Source organism: Eutrigla gurnardus, assembly GCF_963514095.1.
Source record: "Eutrigla gurnardus genome assembly, chromosome: 24".
NCBI classification, from domain to species: Eukaryota; Metazoa; Chordata; class Actinopteri; order Perciformes; family Triglidae; genus Eutrigla; species Eutrigla gurnardus.
This window is the reverse complement of record NC_139935.1, coordinates 5,822,903-5,844,467: the sequence shown is the minus strand read 5'-3', so window position 1 is coordinate 5,844,467 and position 21,565 is coordinate 5,822,903. Positions and strand designations below refer to the sequence as shown.

At 44.9% G+C, this 21,565-nt stretch overlaps 1 protein-coding gene across 3 annotated transcripts; it reads right to left on the bottom strand.

Annotated features, from left to right (window-relative positions):
* Nucleotides 1–1,763: 1,763 nt before the first annotated feature.
* On the bottom strand, nucleotides 1,764–18,687 carry stk11ip (serine/threonine kinase 11 interacting protein). Of its 3 annotated transcripts, none has more exons than XM_084004634.1 (26): nucleotides 18,521–18,687; nucleotides 18,203–18,270; nucleotides 17,823–18,025; nucleotides 17,648–17,722; nucleotides 17,411–17,506; nucleotides 17,195–17,302; nucleotides 17,030–17,101; nucleotides 16,804–16,933; nucleotides 16,310–16,413; nucleotides 16,125–16,214; nucleotides 15,794–15,835; nucleotides 15,529–15,696; nucleotides 15,349–15,430; nucleotides 14,753–15,235; nucleotides 14,451–14,662; nucleotides 14,267–14,377; nucleotides 13,440–13,698; nucleotides 11,830–11,972; nucleotides 11,494–11,743; nucleotides 10,212–10,318; nucleotides 9,061–9,158; nucleotides 8,440–8,621; nucleotides 5,675–5,759; nucleotides 4,690–4,772; nucleotides 3,710–3,927; nucleotides 1,764–3,529 (listed from the first exon to the last, which is right to left on the bottom strand). In XM_084004634.1, the coding sequence occupies exons 2-26, from the start codon at nucleotides 18,267–18,269 to the stop codon at nucleotides 3,389–3,391; spliced, it is 3,609 nt and encodes a 1,202-aa protein (XP_083860760.1). In that variant the 5' UTR covers nucleotide 18,270; nucleotides 18,521–18,687; the 3' UTR covers nucleotides 1,764–3,388. The 3 variants fall into 3 exon arrangements, with proteins under 3 accessions (XP_083860760.1, XP_083860762.1, XP_083860761.1); XM_084004636.1 differs by having other exon boundaries at nucleotides 8,440–8,618; XM_084004635.1 differs by having other exon boundaries at nucleotides 11,830–11,975; nucleotides 13,446–13,698.
* Between the last annotated feature and the right edge of the window lie 2,878 nt (nucleotides 18,688–21,565).

Genomic DNA, 21,565 nt, shown 5'->3' with positions numbered 1-21,565 from the left:
TCTCTGATTCCCGCAGGCTCCTGCTCTCCTCCTCCTCCCCCCCCCCGCACCACCTCCACGAAACTCGGCCCCATTCAAGAAGAGGAGGCCCCTTTGCCTGAAACCTGAGATCCAAGACTACCGTTCTGCCCTCGCGACAAAGGGACTATGGGAATCCCATCATACTTTTTTTTTATAATGCCATGCAAGTGCGAGTTCAGCTCTCCGTCGGGACTTTAATGGGAATTCTACTATAAAATACCACAAGGCTTCTGCTGCAGCTGTTGCTGGCAAATAGTTTATATTAGGGCTCCCAAGTGGAATAAAGTCCACAATATTTAGTTGGAATAAAATCCTGGAAAAGCCACTTTCTAGTCTTTTTAACAGCCATGCCATCATAAAAAGGTCTTTATGATGGATTTAATATTTGGGTTTGTGTTCAAAATGATCTTAAAATGAGTGGACTGGCCCTTTAAAGGGTTCACATTCTTATTTTGGTGGTTTCTTAAACGATAAAGTAAGATCCTGGTGTTGTAGGACCAGGGTTTTGGCAGCCCACCGGCCCTGACAGAGTGCGTGTGTTTTAGACGAGGAGGCCCACCAGCCAAGAACTCGGGGCGTTCAGCAAAACAACAGATTTCTCGCTGTCATGCACGGTGCAGCTGTAGTGCTCCTGATTTACCAGAGAGACCTGAAATGTTGTGGGAAGTGCGAATCAGGCCAGATGTCTGCGCCCCGGCCCAAAAAACGCCGTGGCTGCAGCCCAGCTTCGTCTCCAACTGACTATCCTCCCCTGCTTCTCAAGTGGGATCCAAGAGAGGCAGAAACTCATTCACCTTGCACCCTTTTTCCCATCCTTACTCAGGTGCCGACAGAATATAATACATCTCTTGGCATTTTCTCATGAATTCTCTCCATATTGGCACCTGTTACCTCATATAAACACTGGAGTCGAGGAGTGAAAGGTGGGATTATGGCTGAAGAAATGACATTGGGATTATACAAGGGTGGGGTGCTCTCTAAGGGCTCAAAATTCCTCCCTTCACCCCTGCAGAGAATGTATTAACTGCTTGAACGAGGGCAGGATTCATTGGTTTGGAGCCCTTTTGGCTTTTGCCCACCTGCACAGCCTCCGGCCTCTTCATCCTCGACACACAAACGTTGTGGTTATGTTTAAGCATCGGTCTCGATTGCTTATTTCCTCCCCAACACATAAAAACGTTGTGATATAAATTTGTGGCGTGCGATTTGTTATGACTCATAGGATTTTTGAAGGCTGAGTTTCTGGGCTCATTAATTTAATTCGTATTTTTAGGCAAAAAGAACAACAGGCAGGATGGACTCTCTGGAGGCTCTGAAACAATACAAACACAAAACGAACAATTCACACATGGAGGACAATAAAAAGAAATGTAAACTGATGGCGTAAGAGTGAGCAAAATGGTCCCAGATGCCATATCAGATCTATAAAATATATTAATGACGTTTAACGGACTTCAAGTTTCTTTACATTCATGTAAAATTGCACTTTTAATCCATAAAGCTCCACCCAAAGAACAAAAACTGTACGTGAAACACACTAATGATCGACTCCAGTGACTTCAAAACCCTCCGTAAGTCCTCTTGGATTCCGATTCAAACGATTAATATCGTCGACTTATGTTCCGAATTAAATCCTTCGAATCCCAGGGGAGCTGCAGCTGCAACGCTTAATACGAACGCGTTGTTGATTCCTCCCCCTCGCATGATCCTTTTGGATTTGTTCACCGTCACGCGTCAACACATTGTTTTTTTTAAGGGTTCAAACACATCCTTCACCGGTCTGTCCTTATCAGCTCCTCGGGTGCTGGTGAACACCTGACCTTTGACCCTCCGACAAGAGATGGAAAGTTGTTGTTTTCTGTTCTGTGAGGAAGGAAACGGGTGAGTAGCCACCAGTCATTTGTGTGTAAACCTGTTTTAGGGTGGATCAGCCGACCGCGTGAGTGCAAGTGAAGCTAATCCAGGTCTTCAACAAGCATGTGGCACACATAGAGCACCGGTGGCTAAAGCAATATTTACACTGAGACATACCTTTACACAGCTGAGCACTCGGGTGAGGAAGAGGAGGGTGTTGTTTGGTGTGGAGTGACAAAAACAATGCTGCGTAAGCAAAAGTTTGATCCAATAACCAAACATCACCAACTTTTTTTTTAAGCATTCCTCCACTGACTCTGCTTTTAAGCGGAGCCAGGAATAATGGGAGTGATTAAGCCGACCCAATAAAGCAGACGTGGCTGGTGAAGCGGACTATTTAGCACCGAGGGGCCCCGAATCAAACAATTTGTCAAAGTGGAACTGTTGGTTACAGCGCTCTGACGTTTACGTTGGAGCCATCTCGGCCCCTGATGACAGCTCGATTTTGTTTTGGGAATCGTTTCAAGCAAACTGGGATGTTTTTGCAACATATTTTCTTTTGTCTCTTTTCGGGGGAAAGTTTAAAAGCGTTTCATTGGCTGTGCAGAAATAAATGCTATTTAAACGTCTTCAAAAGAACCCACACAAACAAACTTTTATATTCAATTACACCAGTTTTTTTTCCGATATTTATATAAAAATAAAGATTTTTTTTTTTTTTTGCATTAAGCCATAACGAAAAGAAATAAGTTAATCTAAATACATTTTGATCTTTACTGCATCTGTGCGTTATAATATGTGCAGATTCCCATCACAGTGGCTACATGTAGAATGCAAACGGCTCCCCAATCAAACTCAGTCATGTAAATCCACTTTTTTCTTCCAGAAAATAAACAAAAACACACCCAGGTTACAAATTAATATATTAAAAAAAACTGCTACTGTTCATCTTTGAGAATTTCTACACATTTCCACTTCTGGTATCCTATTTTTCACTGGCATACCAGTGCAGAGACATCATGGGACCCTAATTGGGGTGTGAGGTGACCCACGATGACACCGTCCTGGCCTTTTAGAAGCGCCTCCAGCCTCGCGTTGAGCGCGTGATGTCACACGACACACTGCGCCCCCCCGAGGCCTCGAGGGAGGACTCCGTCTAGCTTAAAAATCCCAACTTAATCAGCTTTTTTGAAGAACACGACGACACATTAAGGGTGCATTTTCGATAGCTGCGATACAATCAAGGCACACTCCGTTTGAGCTGCAGAGAAGCGGGCGGTGTGCAGAGGATAAGGGATTATGCAACCAGTGCTTTTCCAGTCTTGTGTGCCACATGAATGAGTGCAATCGCTTCCAAGTAGTTTCCTTTTCGAGGACGATGAACTCAACCGGCGTAATGGGACCAGACTGAGTGCAGGGCAAAGAAAGACGAACATATCCCAGTACCAACACGCAGACTCATGCTCATTAAACACACAGAAGTCTACGGATTTCTCCCATTATGTTCCTCCCATTATGCTGCGTTTTCTTGCAGGCTCGTGTGCAGTTTTACTCCGAACATGGCCTCCCACTGTGCCCTGACCCAGACCAGCAGACCCTGGAGGAGCTCGGCGCTCTCCGAGCGCACGCACCACGTCTTCTCCTGTTTCACCGTCTGCAGGGAGGGAAGGGAAACTATAAATATACGTCGACAAACTGCTGCTGAACTGCATGAATCAAAGTTTTTATCATAGCTGTTACCATTTCCTCATGGAGTCTAAAAGAAAATAATTTAATTGTACTTTTTCTTTCAGTTATGCGTGATAATACACAGATTTCTGGTGAACAAACTGACCTCGTCATAAAGCTTAATATCCATCCTGCCCTGGTTCGAAGGCCACAGGTCGACGGAGCTCACGCAGCTGATTGGCAGCGTTTCCAAAATGGCGACGCTCCCGCTGCTCGGTTCCTCGTTTTCATTCGCCGTCGGGCTTTTCCTCCACTGGTGATCCTCCCTCAGCAGGTACAGAGTTTCCCGGGTTGCCAGAACGGTCAGCGGCGTCCAAATCTCCTCTGGGAAGAAAAATATGAAAACATGAGCTGTTTTTTCAAACTTTGTAGCCAGTTAAGAGCCTGTACTCGATATGTAAAGCTTCTGTTCCGAGCCATATAAGTGACGTCTTTGGTTACATAGTGTTAATAAAAATAAATCAGTGTTCAAATGTTGATTTTAGCCTCTGACTTCGATAACCTTTCTGTGACAAAGCTGGGTTTTACATTTCATGTCACAGACCTCCGTCTTCGGTCGAGCAAACACAGGAGGGAAAAGGGCAGATCGAGGCTTGCTAAAATTACAGTACTTGAAATTCCACAGGCGTGCACAGCTGTGTGTAGCCTGCAGCTACCTTGGCTGTAAAGCAGTCTTCTCGAGCACAGACAGTGAAGCATCCTGCAGCATCGGTCGCCCGTCGTTCACTTCAGTCAAACAACAACTTTCTGGCTCATTTTCTACAAAAGGCAGTTAAAAGATTTCCCATTTCTCTGCCTTTAGTTTGGTTTTATCTTGAAGAAAATAAAAACTTTTGATTGATTTTGTTATTATTTAGTTCTGCATATTTCTTTTTTTTTAAATATATATTTCTATGGTTGCAGGAATGTTATGATGGCTGCGTTTATTCCAGCTGGTTAAGCTGATCTAGCTTATTCTTCCCCACATGAAATAAAAAAAGAGAAATATTTTTGCACTTCCCCTTATGATATCAGATAGATATTTGGTAAATAATATGAATATCCTAAAAACAATGCATGTGTTTGCAGGACTCGTGGATGTGTCACCTTGCAGAACAAAAGCCAGGATGTAGAAAAACTGCAGCTGACCATCCTCCACGTCCGCCTGGATGTCGTCACACACCAGAGGCCTGAAGGGAATCAAAAGCATTACATACACATATATTATATCTAAAAGCTCCACGATAACAGCGGAGCGTTGTGGCGGCCGATGGCTGACAGGTGCTACCGACGCCGTGTCAGATGGTAGCACTTCAACGTCACGGGGCCAATTTCACAGCTAACTGTGAAGCAAAGGGGATAATTGACGTAATAATAGCCGACTTGGACTGTAAAAACACTGCGAGTGTGCTCTTCTGAGACTGTGGTTAGCTGCCTCGCAAAAAAAGAGGCTGCTTTGATTCGACTATTGAGCTGCTGTGATGGTTGGTACCTGGATATACTAATCTGGAGGAGGGAGGCGTGGGGATGAACAGCTGACGTGCCCGTCATATTTTATTGACGTTTCTGAGGCTAGGATGTTAAATGCCTCGACTCCTCCCTCCTCCACTCACACCTCCAGTGGGCGGGGCTAAGAGGAGGAGGCAAGGAAAGGAACGGAGGTCGTACAAACAAGGGAAAAGGGAAAGGCCCCATAAACTGTGTAATCGAAATGTTTGATTCGACCCAGCAGGTATTTTTTGGCCCAGTTCGTCATAATATTTTCAATAAGATAACCGCATTCCTTTTCCCCGCGAGAGCCCTCGAGCAAAGCAACTCGCACGGATAAGAGAGTTGTAGAAAAACAACGGGACAGGATACCAAACGGCACCGCACGACATGCTACATGTGCTCCAAATTAAGATGTGGTTTACCAGCTCATTTGGCGGCGGCAGTTTTACAAAACGAAGACTTAAGAGAAGCTGATTGTAATCAACTAAAGATGTGGCCGATACGAGCGAGTGTTTTGACTTACACCTCGCAGCCACAAACACTATTTGGACGGCGGCTTTCATCGCATAAACAAACAAAAGATGTCTGCCTATCTTCTCACCAGAGATGGTGCTGAGGGTTGAGCCTCGTGGTGGAGATGGACTTCAGCTTGCTGTCGGATTTGTGGGCCAGCTCGCGCACGATTCCTGAGGAAACGATGACAAAAAGATGATATTTATTATATGTGAAGGTGTAAAAAGGTACAGTGGCCTAAAAATGTCACACCCAAATATTCAAAGCCAGACTCAACGTGAGACTATTGTGACGACGATAAGAAAGCCAAAAGGTCTCTCGTTGCAGGTGTAGGATTTCAGCGCCGTAGAATCAACGGGTGAGAAAATCTCGGGGAGCACAAAAGCGCTGGGTCACGCTCGCATTCACGGATTGTAGCGTGTCATCGAGTCCGACAACGATATAGGCAGGGAAGATATCGCCGAGGCTGAATAGACGGGCTTTAAAGGGACAGAAAAGAAAAGAGGGCATTCCTGGGTTAGCAGCGGAGGAATATAAGATACCCTTCTTAAGAAGGAAAGTCTCATCGGTATCATTTTCCCCCACATGGGGGTCACACGGTTTAATCACACTCGCCTGCTCCCTGACCTGTCATTTCCCAGACTAAAGTGGTTCAAACAGGAACCATAACAAAACACATATTCCTTCTTATTAAAAGAGAAGGAATGTCCTGAATATGACCTGCAGTAGATGGAGGTAAGATTGTTTGTGTTATTGTGAGAGAAACTAACCAATCATGCAGGCAAATTATTGTTTTTGTCAAAAGGAGTCGGCTTAGATAAGTGCGACGATCCACACACACTGTGTGCACAGTAAGAAATTAACACCTGCCGGTTGCCAAATTCAACATTCCAACTGCGGGGAAATAGTTTAGCAGCAAAATCCTTCTTCTTCCCTTAAAAAGAACAAACATCTTCAGTTAATAACTCTTGATCAAACGGCGTCACATTCTTGTCTTGTTCTCTGTTGTGTCTTGGATGTGTTTTCATAAGAATCATTTGTGTCACGTTAGCGTTTCGCTTTCAAAAAGAAAAGATTTTTGTTTTGTTACATTACTGGCAGTGGAAGCGTAAGATTGAATATCCCAGAGGTGCCATCCGAGATCGCAATCGCAAGAAAGCAAAAGGTGGCGGGCCGAGCGTGTTAACAACAGAGTCTGGAGACGACGTGTTGTTGATGCTCTGGTCTATGTCAGCGTTCCTGCTTTTGGTAGCCTCGAACACCCAACGCAATCAAAAACCACACCAACGTTTGATCCAAAAGGTAAGATTTGATTTCCGTTTTTGCTCTCGCTCCTAATAAAAACCATCAAGCCATTAGGATTAATGACCTCCTATAACACATTTGGAGTACAATGAAAAAAATGTCCTCTAAGTGAGAGAAAACAACACAAATTCCTCTCCTTTTTTCTTTCCTGGCTGCCCGGAGTCTCATGTTATCTCTCATGTTTCAATGAAGTTGTGTCTGACTGCGTTGGTTTTTTTTCCGAGTCCCAGTTATAACCACATCCTCTCGCCGTCCTCCGGGCCAGCAGAGTCCTCCGTCATTCCAGTTGTGGTTTTCATTTTTGTCCGCATGATGGGAGCCAGCTTGGACGACGGACTAGTCGTTATATTTCCTCTGAAGGGATATTACAACAGCTGTTTTGGGGTTAATTTGGCTTCAGAAAAGAGAGTTTGCAATCATAACAACTTATCTTTGTCCTGAAGAATTAAAGGGAATAAAAACAACACTTTTTTGTGAAGGTGTTTGGCACTTAAAACATACTTTTTTCTCTCTTTTTTTTAAGGATGCACCTGGAAGCAAAGCATTATTCATGTTTTTCACTTGTCTGCCCCATCTTAGACGACCTCCGCTGGCTTCCAGAACGCAATCTGGAATCATTTTCAGCAACTACGAATACAATGGATTAAATTAGCCGTTTATGAATTTAGACAGAAAGAAAAGGAGGCGAAACGAGAGAAAGGTGCGCATGTTTCTGGCCTGAGAGTTATCTGTTGTTTGTTGCTGTAAAGTTTTTAAAATAATAACTTTTCAAGTACTTCCAAAAAAGTCTTCTTGCTTGATTGTGTGAGCAAAAGCTGGACAGAAAAACATCCATCAGACAAGCAGCTGGAGGCAGCGTCGTGGAAAGAGTGGGACTGCTCTTCTAATCAGTCTGTTTGCTGAATTTCAGTATCTCATACCCTGCGATTGGTAATATGAAACAGTAATTAGGGGGGAAATACTTTCTTTAACCACACTGTCCGTTACAAATGTAGAATTCTGGGTCCTAGCTATGCTTTTCCATAAGCTGTTTTCCTGTTGTATGCACACGTGTAGGCACTGGAGATTGTCAAATTAATCTTCCATATTTTTCCAGACATTCCAGGCCCTGTGCATGAGCCCCCGTCTAATAAAAAAGGGTTTTTTCTCTCTCTCAGCCCGCTGGTGCTCCCTTGCAGACGCGTGCTGGTCTGGGCAGGATGTACAAGTCTGTGTGAACCCAATACCGAGGCGGGGGCAGAGACCTGCGTCACGTAGCACACATGGTATAGTATTAGCTTGTGAGGGGAGTAGGTTGGGTTTCTGTGGCACAACGCCTGCGAGAGGAACATGCTGTTCCAATACCTGCCTCGGGGATTCAACGGTAGAAATCTACATAAATCCAGGGTTTATTTTTGCCGTGTTAAAAAAAACAGTATGTACAAAAAGAGAAGGGTCAGTGAGTTTCTTTCTTCACAGTCAAAAAAACGTCCTTTTATAAGTTTTTCCATACATTAAACAGAAACCATTTCCCCCTTTGCTCGTATTTGGCAGCGTTTCCCTTTTTACCTGTCAAGAGGCCAAAGAACCGTTTGCAGCGCAGACTGTCCCTCACGAGGAGCGTATAGGCCACGCCCCCGTCTCCAAACTCCATGTGGATGCTCTGGGAGCCCAGTCCCACCTCCAGGTAGCTGAGCTCCATGATTGGGTGGCTGTCCCTCTTCTGCAGCCAATCGGAGAGCTGGCCCCTGCTGGGAGGAAACGACGTTTTTTGTCAGCAGAAAAGTGCAGCGAAATACGCCGTCACAGTGAGATGGATTAACTGGTTTATGTGATCTCTGACACTTGGAAGTGCGAGCGCCAGAACAACGCTTTAAAAGGTTTAGAATCGTGGCGATAACTTTACGTAACACCCAATTCTTCAAGGATTAGGATATAAGGTCAAAATAATAGTTTGGCTTCTTGCACGACGTCAGGAACACGAGCAGTGGAAATAAACGTATACGGGGGCTAAGGGGGAGAGGGAAAAAAAACTTGGTCCGCAGACACTGCAAGGTCAATGTGTTCTCAAGATGTGACCCAGAAACCTGGCTCTCTAAACGGAGAGGGTGTGGAGATTCACACTGGCATTCAGCACACAACATGAAAGAGTACTTTTTTGGGTATCCTGGTAAAAGTTGCTCCACTTACTGGGTTTCTGAGGTCATTTCCAGAAAATAGATGCGCTGGTTTGACACCACCATCAGCGAGGGAACGTGCCCCGGCTCCCCAAATTTGACAGCCGACACCTGAAATAATAATAAAAAATAATATAATAATGGAAATTCTACAACTTAATCAAATATCGTCCCATCCCTGCTGCTCACACCTGTGAACGCTGTCTTTTTACAGCATATTAATGAGCATCGCGGGGCTATAAACTCAATACTGGACTGTTTTTTGAAAGGTTTTGAAAATCAAACCTCCAGACAAAGTCCTCTAAAACAACACGAGATGTAAAAGCACGAGTGAACCAGCCAGCAGCCCCACAGTCACTGGATAAACAAACATTACGAAGATGAATGGAGCGGGACCTCCTGTTTCCAGCTGTGGTTTGCTTGGTCCCGTTCCGCTCTTTGCTCCTCGTCCAGGTGTCTGACGGAGCAAAAAGGCAATCGCCTGCTGATTTGAAGAGATCCCAGGATGAAATGCATGTTAAAGTAGGAAGGAAAGATCCGGATGAACGGGCTCTCCCGGGGGGATTTACGGACCGGGGTCATCTTGAGATGAAAACCGCTGCTGAAGTGTTGCGGGTCATGAAGCTGTCACCGCCCATTAAGCTGGAATCCCTTTGGCCACCCGAGTGATATGTTACAGAGTGCGTTTTAAAACCGCGATCATAAAAGAAACAATAAGAGCAACATAAAAACGTTACGCTGCTACATTCGTGCGATCAGTCACAGGCCTCCATCACTGCCGAATACACAGTTTCCTGCCTCAATATTAGCTCAAGATTTAGACGGCACTGAGAACCCATTTCCTCAATCCGCCTCTTATTGTGAGCACAGTATCTTCCACCAAAGTAAAAAGACTTCACATCAGAGATTTGTGAATTCCTGCCGGCTTGGAGAAAAAGGTGATTCACCAATCAGCAACATTTATAATCGATGCTGATGACAGTTATGGGCTTGTTGGCTTGTGTCGCCGGCATTGTTAGTAAAAGCAGATCCAACTACACCCACACAGACTGACAATGTTTTTACTGTGACACTTAATCAAAATAAATGATGGGATTTTTGTATGTAGTCGGTTAAATATGAATCTAACAGCTGGCTTTAGAGTTTTCTTCTCATGTGCCTCACCTTGAGGAAAGAGTGAAGATCTTCCTCCTCCTCGAAGACTTCCACATCCAGGAAAAGCTGTAGCCGATGGTCCACCGTCTCATAGTCCTCAGACAGCAGATCCAGATCTACGGAGACATCCACAGCGTGTCAGGCCTCACAAAGTACTCCTGGTCTAACATGGAAGCTCCTTCTCCATCAAAGCTTGCATTTTTCATCACTAAACAGTTCAAAAATAATAACAAAACTCCCTCAAAATGACTTCATTTATTCCCTGAAATTACATCGCGCATTAATTGTTACCGTTTCCTGGCAGCGATGTGAATATTTTTTTGGCTTCCACGAGGCCTCCGACAGACTTTTACTGCAGTAGCGTTAGCCAAAAGCCCTCACGCAGAAAAGAGCAATAAATCCGCCGACGCACGCCAACGGAGACGATTTGGACGCTGATGAATGGTTACGTCGGATCGAAAGCGACAGGGCACTGACCTGCTGAGGCCAAAACAAACCCAGCGCCTTTGATTTAGAAGAGAGCACAAACAGATCAGATTAAAATGGCTTTTGAACCTTCAGACAACACACACACACTGATTTATCTTGCGAGACAAAGCACTTCTTCAGGGAGAGAAAATTAGGGCCTCTGCTCCACAACAATGGGTGCACTGTGTCACCAAAAAAAAAAAAAAATCCTGTCGTTTTCAGGATGAGAGTCTCCAGTGTGAGTCTGTGGTTTCAGAAAGACAACTGACATGGCGTTGGCACGGCAACCACATCATCACCAAAAGGATACACAAAGCTGTTATTATGACTCAAGCTGGTTCCAATCTGTCGGTTCATCTAAAAATGCCAGACAGATGTTTGGGGGGGGGGGAGATATCGGATGCTGTCACATAGATACAGAGAGACGACGGAGGATGTCTGTGCCACACGATGTCCGCCAGGGCCAGACACTTCCCATGTCTGGTCACTTTCAATTAAGACTTATATGTATATCTTCAGGAAAAAGGAGCAGTTTATATCATTTATATTTTTTTTTACTGCTGTTTGGGCTTCCCTCCAACGAGCAGTCCTGCCAACATCGCAGTGTTATAGTGGATATAAAAAACATGATTTGTCCATTTAAGCGAATCCATTAAGTGTTTCAGTTACAGCTTTTTTTTTTTATGCGAGAATTAGCTGCCTTTTCTCCGATTTATTACACTGAAAATGAAAAACAATCTACTTTTAGTGAATGTTGAAGGGAAGACATTGGAAGAGCTGCAGAAACCCTAAAAAAACAGTGTTGACAGAGTAACAAACCCACCATTCGGGGTGAGTCTTCCCGAGGGTTGGGCTTGGAGTTCAGGTGGTGTACCCGTCACGGTGTAGCGGTAGCTTCCAGCCAGCTCCTCTTTACTTTGGTAGTCTGTGTTGTAGGAGAGACTGGAGGTATCGCCCTGATCATCCCCGGTGAAGAAGGAGCTTCCCTGGGCGGTGACGAAGGCAGGGTCTTCTGTCGCGGTGGCAGCCTCCAGGATGGGACTACTGCTCCCACTGTCGCCCGAGTTATCATTCTGTTGAGATCAAGATGACGCAAATGAGTCTCAATTTTGGGAACAAGTTCAAATAAAAGGTGACAGAGACGGGAGGAAATGATGACCTTGTCGGTGCGCCGAGCGCTCTGGTTTATGTCAAGAAGGTCGTCCGGCATTGATGAGCGCTCGATGGGCGTACTGCTGTAGGGAGTTGATTGGCCAGCCAGCTGGACCACATGATCGCTGCCACACTCTGGACAAATATTATCTCCTGAAAAAACAAGAGGGGGAAGTTATTGACAAAAAGCTTCATATAGTGATGGTGAAAACATCTTTATTGTTGACAGAATAGGAGCTGCTCCCCCTCATGGCCTTAATCGGTTACTGCAATAAAACCGGATCGAAACGGCGTGGTTCTCCGACGACTGTAAAGTGGAACAAATTAAGATAGCTTATTTTTTTCATTCAAAAAAAGGAAATGTTAATTCTACTTATGCTTCGTGTGAAACTTTTCAAACTATCATCTGTGTTGATCTAAGTTTGACAGTTTAATGGCTCCGACAACAAAATGAACTATAACGAGAGAAGAAAAAAACATTGACAGAAAACACGCACGCCTTAATTCCTAACAAGTTTCACATGAGAGAGAAAAATGTGTTTGTATCTGCAGAGCACGCGTTTCTCTAACCCACAGGCAAGCAAATGCTGAGTTCAGACGCGTGCAAGTGAAAAAAAAGGTACTTATTGTCTTGAGATACTAACAATAACAGGAGTGTGGATCCAAGAAATCCCTAAAACATCTGTCGAACAAAGCCTGCGCGCCGTCTGTGCGTGCCGGAGCAGGTCTTAATGTTAGGTTTGGTCGAAAACGCTGGGAGTCGGCCGCTGGACTGAAGGGTATCTGTTGCTAACTATAGAGGTGGGAACTCAAAGGGCGGCCCTGCTTGGCAATGAAAGAGAGGAGATAACTCCTGGGACGCTTCACTCAGCCCAGCTGAAACCAAATGTTTGTTTTGGGAAAATATGCAGCTCTTGTGCAGACCGAGCCTGAGAGTCGAGGAGTATCCGTGCAGTGCTTTGACGTCAAATGATGATTTGATCTCTCAAACATTTTTTTTTTTTTCTGTTCCAGGTGTAACGTGTGGCGTTCTTTTGTGTCTTCGAACAAAGCTGAAGTGTGCAACGCATTAAAATGCATGCGTTCTGGAGATTGTGTGGGCATGACTAATCCGAGCATGACTCAGTGTGAGGGATGAATAAGAAAATCACTCAGATTCTAGGCTGGTGTGTGAGATTCTTTGACAGATTAACATATAAACTAAAGCAAAACATCATGTTTCTAGGGATTTTTTTTCACTATGAGCTGTGCTTTTATTGTCAAATGCCATTCATTTGTCTTTATAAATTTTATTTTATTTGAAGGCGCTTTTCTACATTTGACAACACACAAAAGCTGATAATTGTTGTTTTTTTAACCCCTTTGTTTGCCTACATCCCTGCTTCACTGAACTTAAACGACCTGTGTGTTACTTGTTTGTTCTTGCGGGTGTGTTGACTTGGCAAATTCCTAAGGACGCTTTTGTCCAAAGCGACTTACAATAAGAACATTTGTCGAAAGAAAGAAATCAAGAACATATCATTGCAGAAAAAGTAAGAGCCAAAAAAAATAAAAACGGTCAGGAAGAGAGCAATATTTGTGCCAGGTTTGCTTCAGGGCTACTATCCCTGTAATCACTCTCACCTTTGCTGGCGTTGTCTAACTCTGGCCACTGCTCCTCATCCTGTCCTCCCACACCTTCTGGTAGCAAGGCAGCCCCTCTCCTCCTCACTCTCCCCCCCGCCTCCTCCTCCTCCTCACCACCACCACCGCCGCCTCCCTTCAGCGTGAACTCTGACCTGCAGCGGAGGCACTGCAGGCGAACGCAGCTGGGACGGAGCGCCGAGTCGCGCTGCTGGTTTTCCTCCACCACGTGACTCAGCACGTCCGTCAGGGCCTAGTCAGCAAAAAGTTGTGTTTTTATACGAGAAGAGTTCATTGACACTGAGAGCAATAATAAAGAAAATGTATACAACAAAACTAAGCAACCATTCAGCTTAAAAACTAGACTAAATCATATCTGTCTGTCTTTTTTGGTGTTTTTGTACTGACAAAAGCAGCTGTGGTAAAGCTGAAGGCGCTCATTAAGTTCTACTTTGCACTTCAGTTATGCGTCTGTTTACTCACTCCCTCACTACTCGCCACCGATGCTAAGTCATACTGGAATTCGCATCGCCTTTCTGTTTTAAAATTATATCTGGCAGGGATTTGATGTTGCACAACGTGAGAGGGGACAAATGTCAGAGGTAGTAAACGTGGTACAGAGTGTGCTGCCGTGATGTTGACATCGCATTTGAAAACTTGCGTGCGAGCATGACCAGACTCGTACAGGATGCCTGGAGTCAGCGGGTCGGTGTGTACCTTGCAAATCATGCATATGGGCCCGTAGACAAACACTATTTTGCACTAGTGTGAACTTGTGTGTCACCTTACTAAAAGTCAAGAAGTTTAAGTGTTTTATTAACCTGCAGTGCCTGCTTTGGGTCATCATCGAGCAGGACGTAGCGCCTCAACCTTTTCTCCCTGCTGATATAATCGAACTGAAGCTCGACAGCTGGAAGCATCTCTTCTGCCTCCTGAGAGAAAGAAAGAAAATCACTGTGGTTGTAATGAACCAGTCCCAGACCCTCACAGGTACCCTCCTCTCACCCCTCGAGTCCAGGCAGCCTCTGTGGCCTCCAAACGAGCCAGGCTGCTGAGCTCCAGGCGGCATCGCTCCCTGCCTCGCTGTGTGTCCATCTCCAGCACCAGACCCTGTTTGATGCACAGGAACACCTCCCTCCTCCTCCTCTCCCCGCCCACGCCATCTTCTTCCACATTGTCAGATAAGACACCCACGAGTAGGGGGTGGCAGAGGTCCACTAACAACACCCAAAACAGAGGAGAACCTTAGATCCTCAGAAGAGTAAAATGCTGTTTACGTTCAGGTAATATCTTTTTCGCTGTCCTACCTCCCAGATCCTCCTCCTCCTCTTCTTCCTCCTTGCCGTCTTCCCCGTCCCCTCTAGCCGAACTTTGGGACTCGATACTCGGCCCAGGCGAGCTCCCCACCAGGCCATCCACTGTGCTGTCCTCCAAGGTGGACCGTGAGCTCTGACCGGGCCACTGCAGGGTAGATTCTGTTTCCTGGTCTGCATCCGTGGATGTCTCCAATTTGGGCTCAGACGAGAGCAGCAGTGGGGGAAGGACGTCTGGGTCTTCCAGGGACGTTGGAGACGGCTGACGCCCAGGGCCGGTGGATGGATACGTGGTGGCGTTAAAGCCGTTGTGGAGGGGTTGAAGGGGAGGAGGTGGCTGGTTGGCGGTGACAGCGGCGATGATGGGAGAGGGGGAATCTCCATCGAGATGATGCTGGTACCTCAGCCAATCCTCACCCAGCTGCTCCCTGAAGCTGGACATGCGCTCAATATCCTGCTGGTGGGGGAGGACGATGCCTAGTGGAGGAAAAACATTTAGATTTGACACATTTATTTTTTAACAGCTAAATAACAGTACATACAAGTGGAAAACTTTGATAAAACACTTTGATAAAGCTCTTAAAACCCACTCTGTGAGGAGGAAAACAGCCTGGGCTCGTATTCTGTATCACTGGGCTCCGATATGCTGGCTCTTCGCACTTTCACCTTGCTCTGAAACCGCAAAAATGTTTTTTGATAAAGAAAGAAACGTGTCACGTCATTCAAGTTCGCCAGTATTTACCAGTCTAGACGGATCGCAGCACTCTTACCTTGGATTTCTTCCTCCGAATGCGTGAGACTCCCACGTCTCCAACCGACATGCTGTCACTCAGCTCCCCAGCACCGCTGGACACTTCCTGGTTACTCTGTTCTGGTGGCACGGCAGCTGGAAGGGAAGTCTGTACCTGGACGGTCAGCTGGCCCGGTTTTGGTAGAACCTGCAGTAGTATAATGTAAATATTACTCATAAAATATACTATATATATAACAGTTTGCTACACTTGGATGATCATATATATGGATTGAGAAACTTACTGATAACTCATATGAGGACAAGAGCGTACCATCAAGTTTGAGCTGGAAAGACACACAAAAAAAGGTGGTTATATAATATATATATTTAAAAAAAAGAAAAGTCATGTAGAAAAACCTTTGAGACAGGAAGCTGTTTTGGAGCTGATCTGTACGTTTAGAGAGGCTGTACTTTCAGATGAATCAAGATATACAGTATAATGCCTTTGTTGATACAAAGATGAGCCAAAGAACTATTTTCAGGTCAGTATGACGGTATTATTCAGTATTATTTATAGTGCTTTAGCATTCTGCAAATTGAATGTGATACCATCTAGTGAGAATCCTGACTCACTCGAAGGTTTGCAGCCTTTGGAGAGAGATGTCGGACCGTGCAGGTGCGGTGGGTCTTCTGGAAATACAGCGGGTTGCCCTCCAGTCTGAGCTAAAAGAATAGTTTACAGCGTGTTGGTCACAAAGGTAAAGACATATCTCCAAATGATATCCATCCGCATGTGTGTGTACATGTGGCTTCCTTACTGTGTTGAGGCAGTGCAGCAGGGAGAGAGGAGCCAGCTGCGAGTGCTCCAACAGGAGGTTGTAGGCCAGGTCTAAGTGCTGGAGCGAAGACAACTGCTCCACACCTGTTTAATGAGACATATCAAGAACATACAGTGTGGACATATGCAGGCAAATGCATTGAGGTAAAAGGAACCCGCAGCTGAAATTTCTAGTCTAATTCTCATGCTCTTCTCCTCTCCCATCCAAACAAGACATAATAAAAGGCAGGTGTAATGTTATCTATTGCTTCACTGTGCAACGATAAACATTCATCCAAGACAAACAGAACGACTACCAAAACAGCTGGAGGTGAGGATCACTGCTTCCTGTTTTCCCTTTTTTTTCAGGTTTCTTTGGCTCCCTCCTCTCTGAGCTGTGATTTTATTGGCTGACTTCATTGACCGGGGACAGACTGTGTGTTCAAAAAAAACAACATGGGAAACTCTGCGGCTATCTCTACAAGTCGACGTTACCGTTAATGGTCTCCAGCTCATTGTTCCTGAGGATGAGTGTGAGGAGTTTGGCCCTGGCACTCGGGCCCAGCGTTGGCGCCCTCTGCAGGCAGTTGTAGCCCAAGTTCAAATGTTCCAGTTCACTTAAGGGCTGAGGAAAAAAAGCAATGAGGAAATAAGACATCACCGGAAGCTGAACAAGCAGGAAATATACTGCATCTATTAAGTTTAATTATAATTAACAAACCTTTAGAAATTCAGCACACTCCTGAATCTTGTTATGGCTCAAATCTAAAGACTTCAGGATGTTCAGTAAACTCTATGAAACAAAGCAAAAACAAGGTTGAAGTCAGATGAAGATAACATCAGCTAATGAGTCAGTAATGATGCATCCGTGTGTGTATTTTCTCACTAGTGACTGGTCAAGGCAAATAATGGAGTTGTAGCTGAAGTTGAGCGTGTGCAGTTCCAACCAAGGCAGTGCAGAACTCAGGTCGCCTCCACACAGGGAAAGCAGCTCCTAGAAAAACAGACGTATATCATATTTCCCTTTGACACTTTAATAGCCAGACATGCCATAAATACACTCAGTGACACCTGCTGACAAAATACTGCAAAATGAGAGTACCTCCAGGGAGCTGAGGCTCTTTGAACATGTAAAGACTTCTAACTGTGAGTAAACCCCTCTAAGACCCTCGAGACAGTGTGGAGGGACTCGCTTCAGCTGGGAAGGAAGAGAGACAAAAACAAACAATGTTTATGTTTTTAGGACAAACAGGGGAATTATTAGTGATGAAAAATGAGAAAGGAGCAGGAATGGAATACAACAAATTAAGGAATTTATGTAGTTTGTTTCATACTCTACCTCCAAACATTTCAAAGACTTGAATGGGAAGATTTTCACCACAGATTGAAGTCTCAGACCCGGCGGGTTGATGAGCTGCAATGTGATAAAAAAAAAAAAACAATAACAATATTGATTTAATCATGTTTGGATGCAAACATTTGGGGGGGTCCGGGCTCCAGAGGAAGGCGTGTACCTTGAGGGAAATGGTCTTCTGCAGGATGTCAAAGAGGAACTGCAGCTGTAGCAGGGAAGCTGTGTCAGCAGGGTGGGAGGGCAGTGCCAGGAAGCCGTGCTGCTGGCTCCTGGACAGCAAGTGCTGTTCAAACAGCCGGGTGAGCTGCTGCAAGCTGGCAGCGGGCAGAGTCAGGGTGCTGCTGCCGTCCAGCACCATGTCGCCTGGAGGATTAGGAAAGACAAAGTCAATGAACTCTGCAAGCAAATCATAACAAGTGTTCGGGCTTAAATGGACAGACACAGAGAGCAGCAGCCCTTGGCTGTTGTTTTGGATGAATTGCCCCCGTTTGAACCCGTTTGTATTTACATACCAAACCACAGTTATTGTCTGTTACATACCGTCATTTCGGAGGAGTGTGGCCAAGCTGTGCACAAGGGAGGACTGGCCACTGTTCGGAACAGCCATCCTGAAACGTTTCAAACAATGATGTAGGCACGAAATAACAGAAATAAGGTATCTCCCTCACCCTCTTATGCAGCGAATACATGACCGTTACACAGCATTTTAGCGTGTTATTGTAATTACTATATATATCAATGCGTTTACACCCAGGTTAGCATTAAAAAATACCGCGCTAGCAGCGGCTAACATTAGCTCAGCTAACGCAAAAACAGCTAACCATTTTACTGATTGCTAAGCTACGAAAAACGACGTACCTGCGCAGTGACAGCCAAAAAGGTGGGTAGATAACATAAAGTTGTACTTCGAGAAGGCAGTACTACAACGTGTTCATGTCTGTACACGAAAAAAACAACGTATCACTGGTCATTTGTTGGCTCTGCAGGACGCTGCACGGTGTTGACATTTTTTTAGTCACATGACGACTTCCCTCAAGCTCCGTACGGTGGCCGCGGTGTACCAAAAAGGCGAGTCACTCAAAATATGGCGCATATCTCCACTCAAAAACTGTGAAATACAGGAAGAAGTTACAGTTTCTAGTTTTTATTGTTGTCTATGATTAGAGTTTTATCATCCAGTGCTAAAATAGATAAGAAGAGGATTCAATTAATACATTTCTGTGCTGTTTTCTTTTCATAGCGTGATGGTGTTGGTCTTGACTAATTACTGCACGTGGCCACTGGGTGGCGCACAAAAGCAAGGATCCCATGATAACACAAACAACTGAAAACGTCAAATTGAGTCCTCACCACGACCAGCAAAGACACTGAATCCATCCTATGTTAAAAAAAGTTAGCAGCTGAAACATTCATGAGCATTTCCCATAACAGTTTATTGTTCTTTTTATGCAGCCCGAAGCAAACATGAGGTCTTAGTTTCGATCTTAAAGCCAGACGCAGCATTTCACATGTAAATGTATGGACTCAAGGCCAATACTAGATCTTTTTGTGCCTCCCAGCTTTTAAAAACCCGAGCAGTAAGGCACAGGCTTTGCGGTGGCTAAGGTTTTAATAAAAGCCAGCTGTCAAATTTGCCAACCTGAGTCTTATACCACATCTGCCTGCTGGCAGCTGTTGGTCAAACCATATCCGAGTCATGGCACCAATAAAAAACAGAGCTGGGTAGCTGGTTGGCCAAGGAGGGAGTGTTATTAATGCTTACTTTGCATGGCTGACGAAAGTATTCTGAATAAAGCGGATTAAGTCTAAACTGTCCTGTTTCTATTAGTAGAAGGGCAATTTGGGCAATCTGATATGCCCATGAGAAGCAAAGTATCAACTTTGTTACAGAAAAAACAGTCATGTCTGTGGCTAGTGTAATGCTGAAATCAGCATACAACAAGGCTGAGAGCTTCGACTTCTGGACCATAAACAAACGCATTAACTCAACACATTGGGAGAGCAGTTTTTTACTTTGTTTCATTGGGGAATACGTAACGCCGTGGCTCCATAACAGATATTTCCCAAAAGATTTGCATGAGCAAATGAAGCAAGAACTTTCCTAATTTGCACATGCATCACTTGTTGCTAGGCAGCAAACAAACACACTCTGCATCTGGGCACACACACACACATACAAAAAAAAAAACACACAAGCATTTTTTCCATTTGGGACTTGTGATGCGAACATTTCCATGTAAGGATTTATGTACTGTAGTTTGGTAAACATTTCCATTCAGTGAGATGTTGCACATTGCACCATTTGGTTAAGTGTGCATGCAAGAAAGCTGGGTTTGACAGTTTTCTTACCCATGTGATCCCTTGCAGAAGGCCAAGAAATGTTGCACGGCACAATTTTGAACATTTCGGTCGAGGACATGAACACAAAGTCCAGCTGTTTAGTCCAGTTAATTGTATGCAGGCCAACTAATCAGATGATGAATTACTTCTCAGCCCCTGTTCTCATTGCCTCTACTTATCTAATCAGTAGTCCAAGCAAAGGGAGCCTTAACTAAGTATAATCAAAGCCAAACCCTAAACAGTGCACTCATTCATTATCAAAACCTAAAAAGGACTTGTAGCGTTCCAGTTGATAAGAACACAAAATAGTGCCAACATAACATTAATATACATTTTGGATTAAGAGACAGTTGTTGGCGTATGCTTGATAAGTAAAGGTAAAATAGGATGCCGCACTCCCTTGCAGCGTTCTTGCCTTCAAACAGGCCGCTGCCATCCTCCAGGAGGCCCGCTGTGAGGCTTAGCAGCTCAAAAAATGAGGCTGCATGAAGCGCAGCGTTGAAATATTTAATTGCCCAGTTAGCGGGTTATGTCACCACTGGATCGATTGCGATTCAAATATTTGGCCTCCTCTGAGAGGTTATTCTGGACTGAGGCAGAATATGAACGTGAAGAGTGAAATTTAGCTGGATATTTCATTTCGTGTTAGGTTTACCTCTCAATCAGCATCAGCATTCGTGAATTACACCACATTTATGCTGCATATGAGTTGATTTTTATCTTAACAGCCCCTATTTAGCATATGAGCAACTATGATTTATAACCCACTTCAATTTTAAGGACATAAGTGTTTATTAAATGAGTGTGCTCTAATTAAGAAGATGACCTCTGGCACACACATTGCTCTCTGTACACGCGCTGAGGCCCATACCCTAAATGTGTCCCATCCGTGATCCCGTACCTTCCTCTATCAATGTGGAGTTTATCCAGAGTTTGTGTTTGCCCAACAGTTCCATGGGGAGGAATTTAAGTAACTGACCTTGGTGGGGATTACTTTGCACACATGGGCAGATACTGCGGCCCGTTAGGCCTATTAGCTGGTGGCCATCCTGCTGCTTTTCCAACCCTTTGGTTTCATAAAATGACATATGAGGTTCTATGTGCAAACAGCCCTCTGGGCATCCCCCCTGACGCACACCCCTGAGATACACGACGGCTTCAAATGTGCCCTTTCTCCCTCTCCCACACCCCCAAGGTGAGCTAGGATGCCGATCGTGAATAGCGCCAAATAGCATTAAATCAGAGGGCACCCACAAAACAAAATAATCTGCATTTAAATCTGCGGAGTAAGGTTACACACGCCACTTCTATTTCTGGGCCCTTGGATAAACACCGATTAGTCTACCGCACTGGACAGGGTTAATAGGAGCTTGTTCGGTGGGTAAGCGCGACACCTCAAGGCTTGGCCTCACCGATCGATAGGAAACATTGCTGAATACCTGCACAGTAGCATTACTGTACACGGGCATATAAGTTGGTAGCAGCTGGCAAGTTTTAATTGAGTGTCAATGGACATGTCTGCCACGGCGGCGAGGTCTTTCCATGTAAGGAATGCTCTGCACA

Coding starts and splice junctions, on each gene's coding strand:
- stk11ip (XM_084004634.1), bottom strand. CDS start 18,269: ATGGCTGTTCCGAACAGTGGCCAGTCCTCCCTTGTGCACAGCTTGGCC. Junction 17,102..17,194: donor TTTGCCTTGACCAGTCACTA/GTGAGAAAATAC, acceptor TTTGTTTCATAG/AGTTTACTGAACATCCTGAA. Junction 16,215..16,309: donor TGCTGCACTGCCTCAACACA/GTAAGGAAGCCA, acceptor CTATTCTTTTAG/CTCAGACTGGAGGGCAACCC.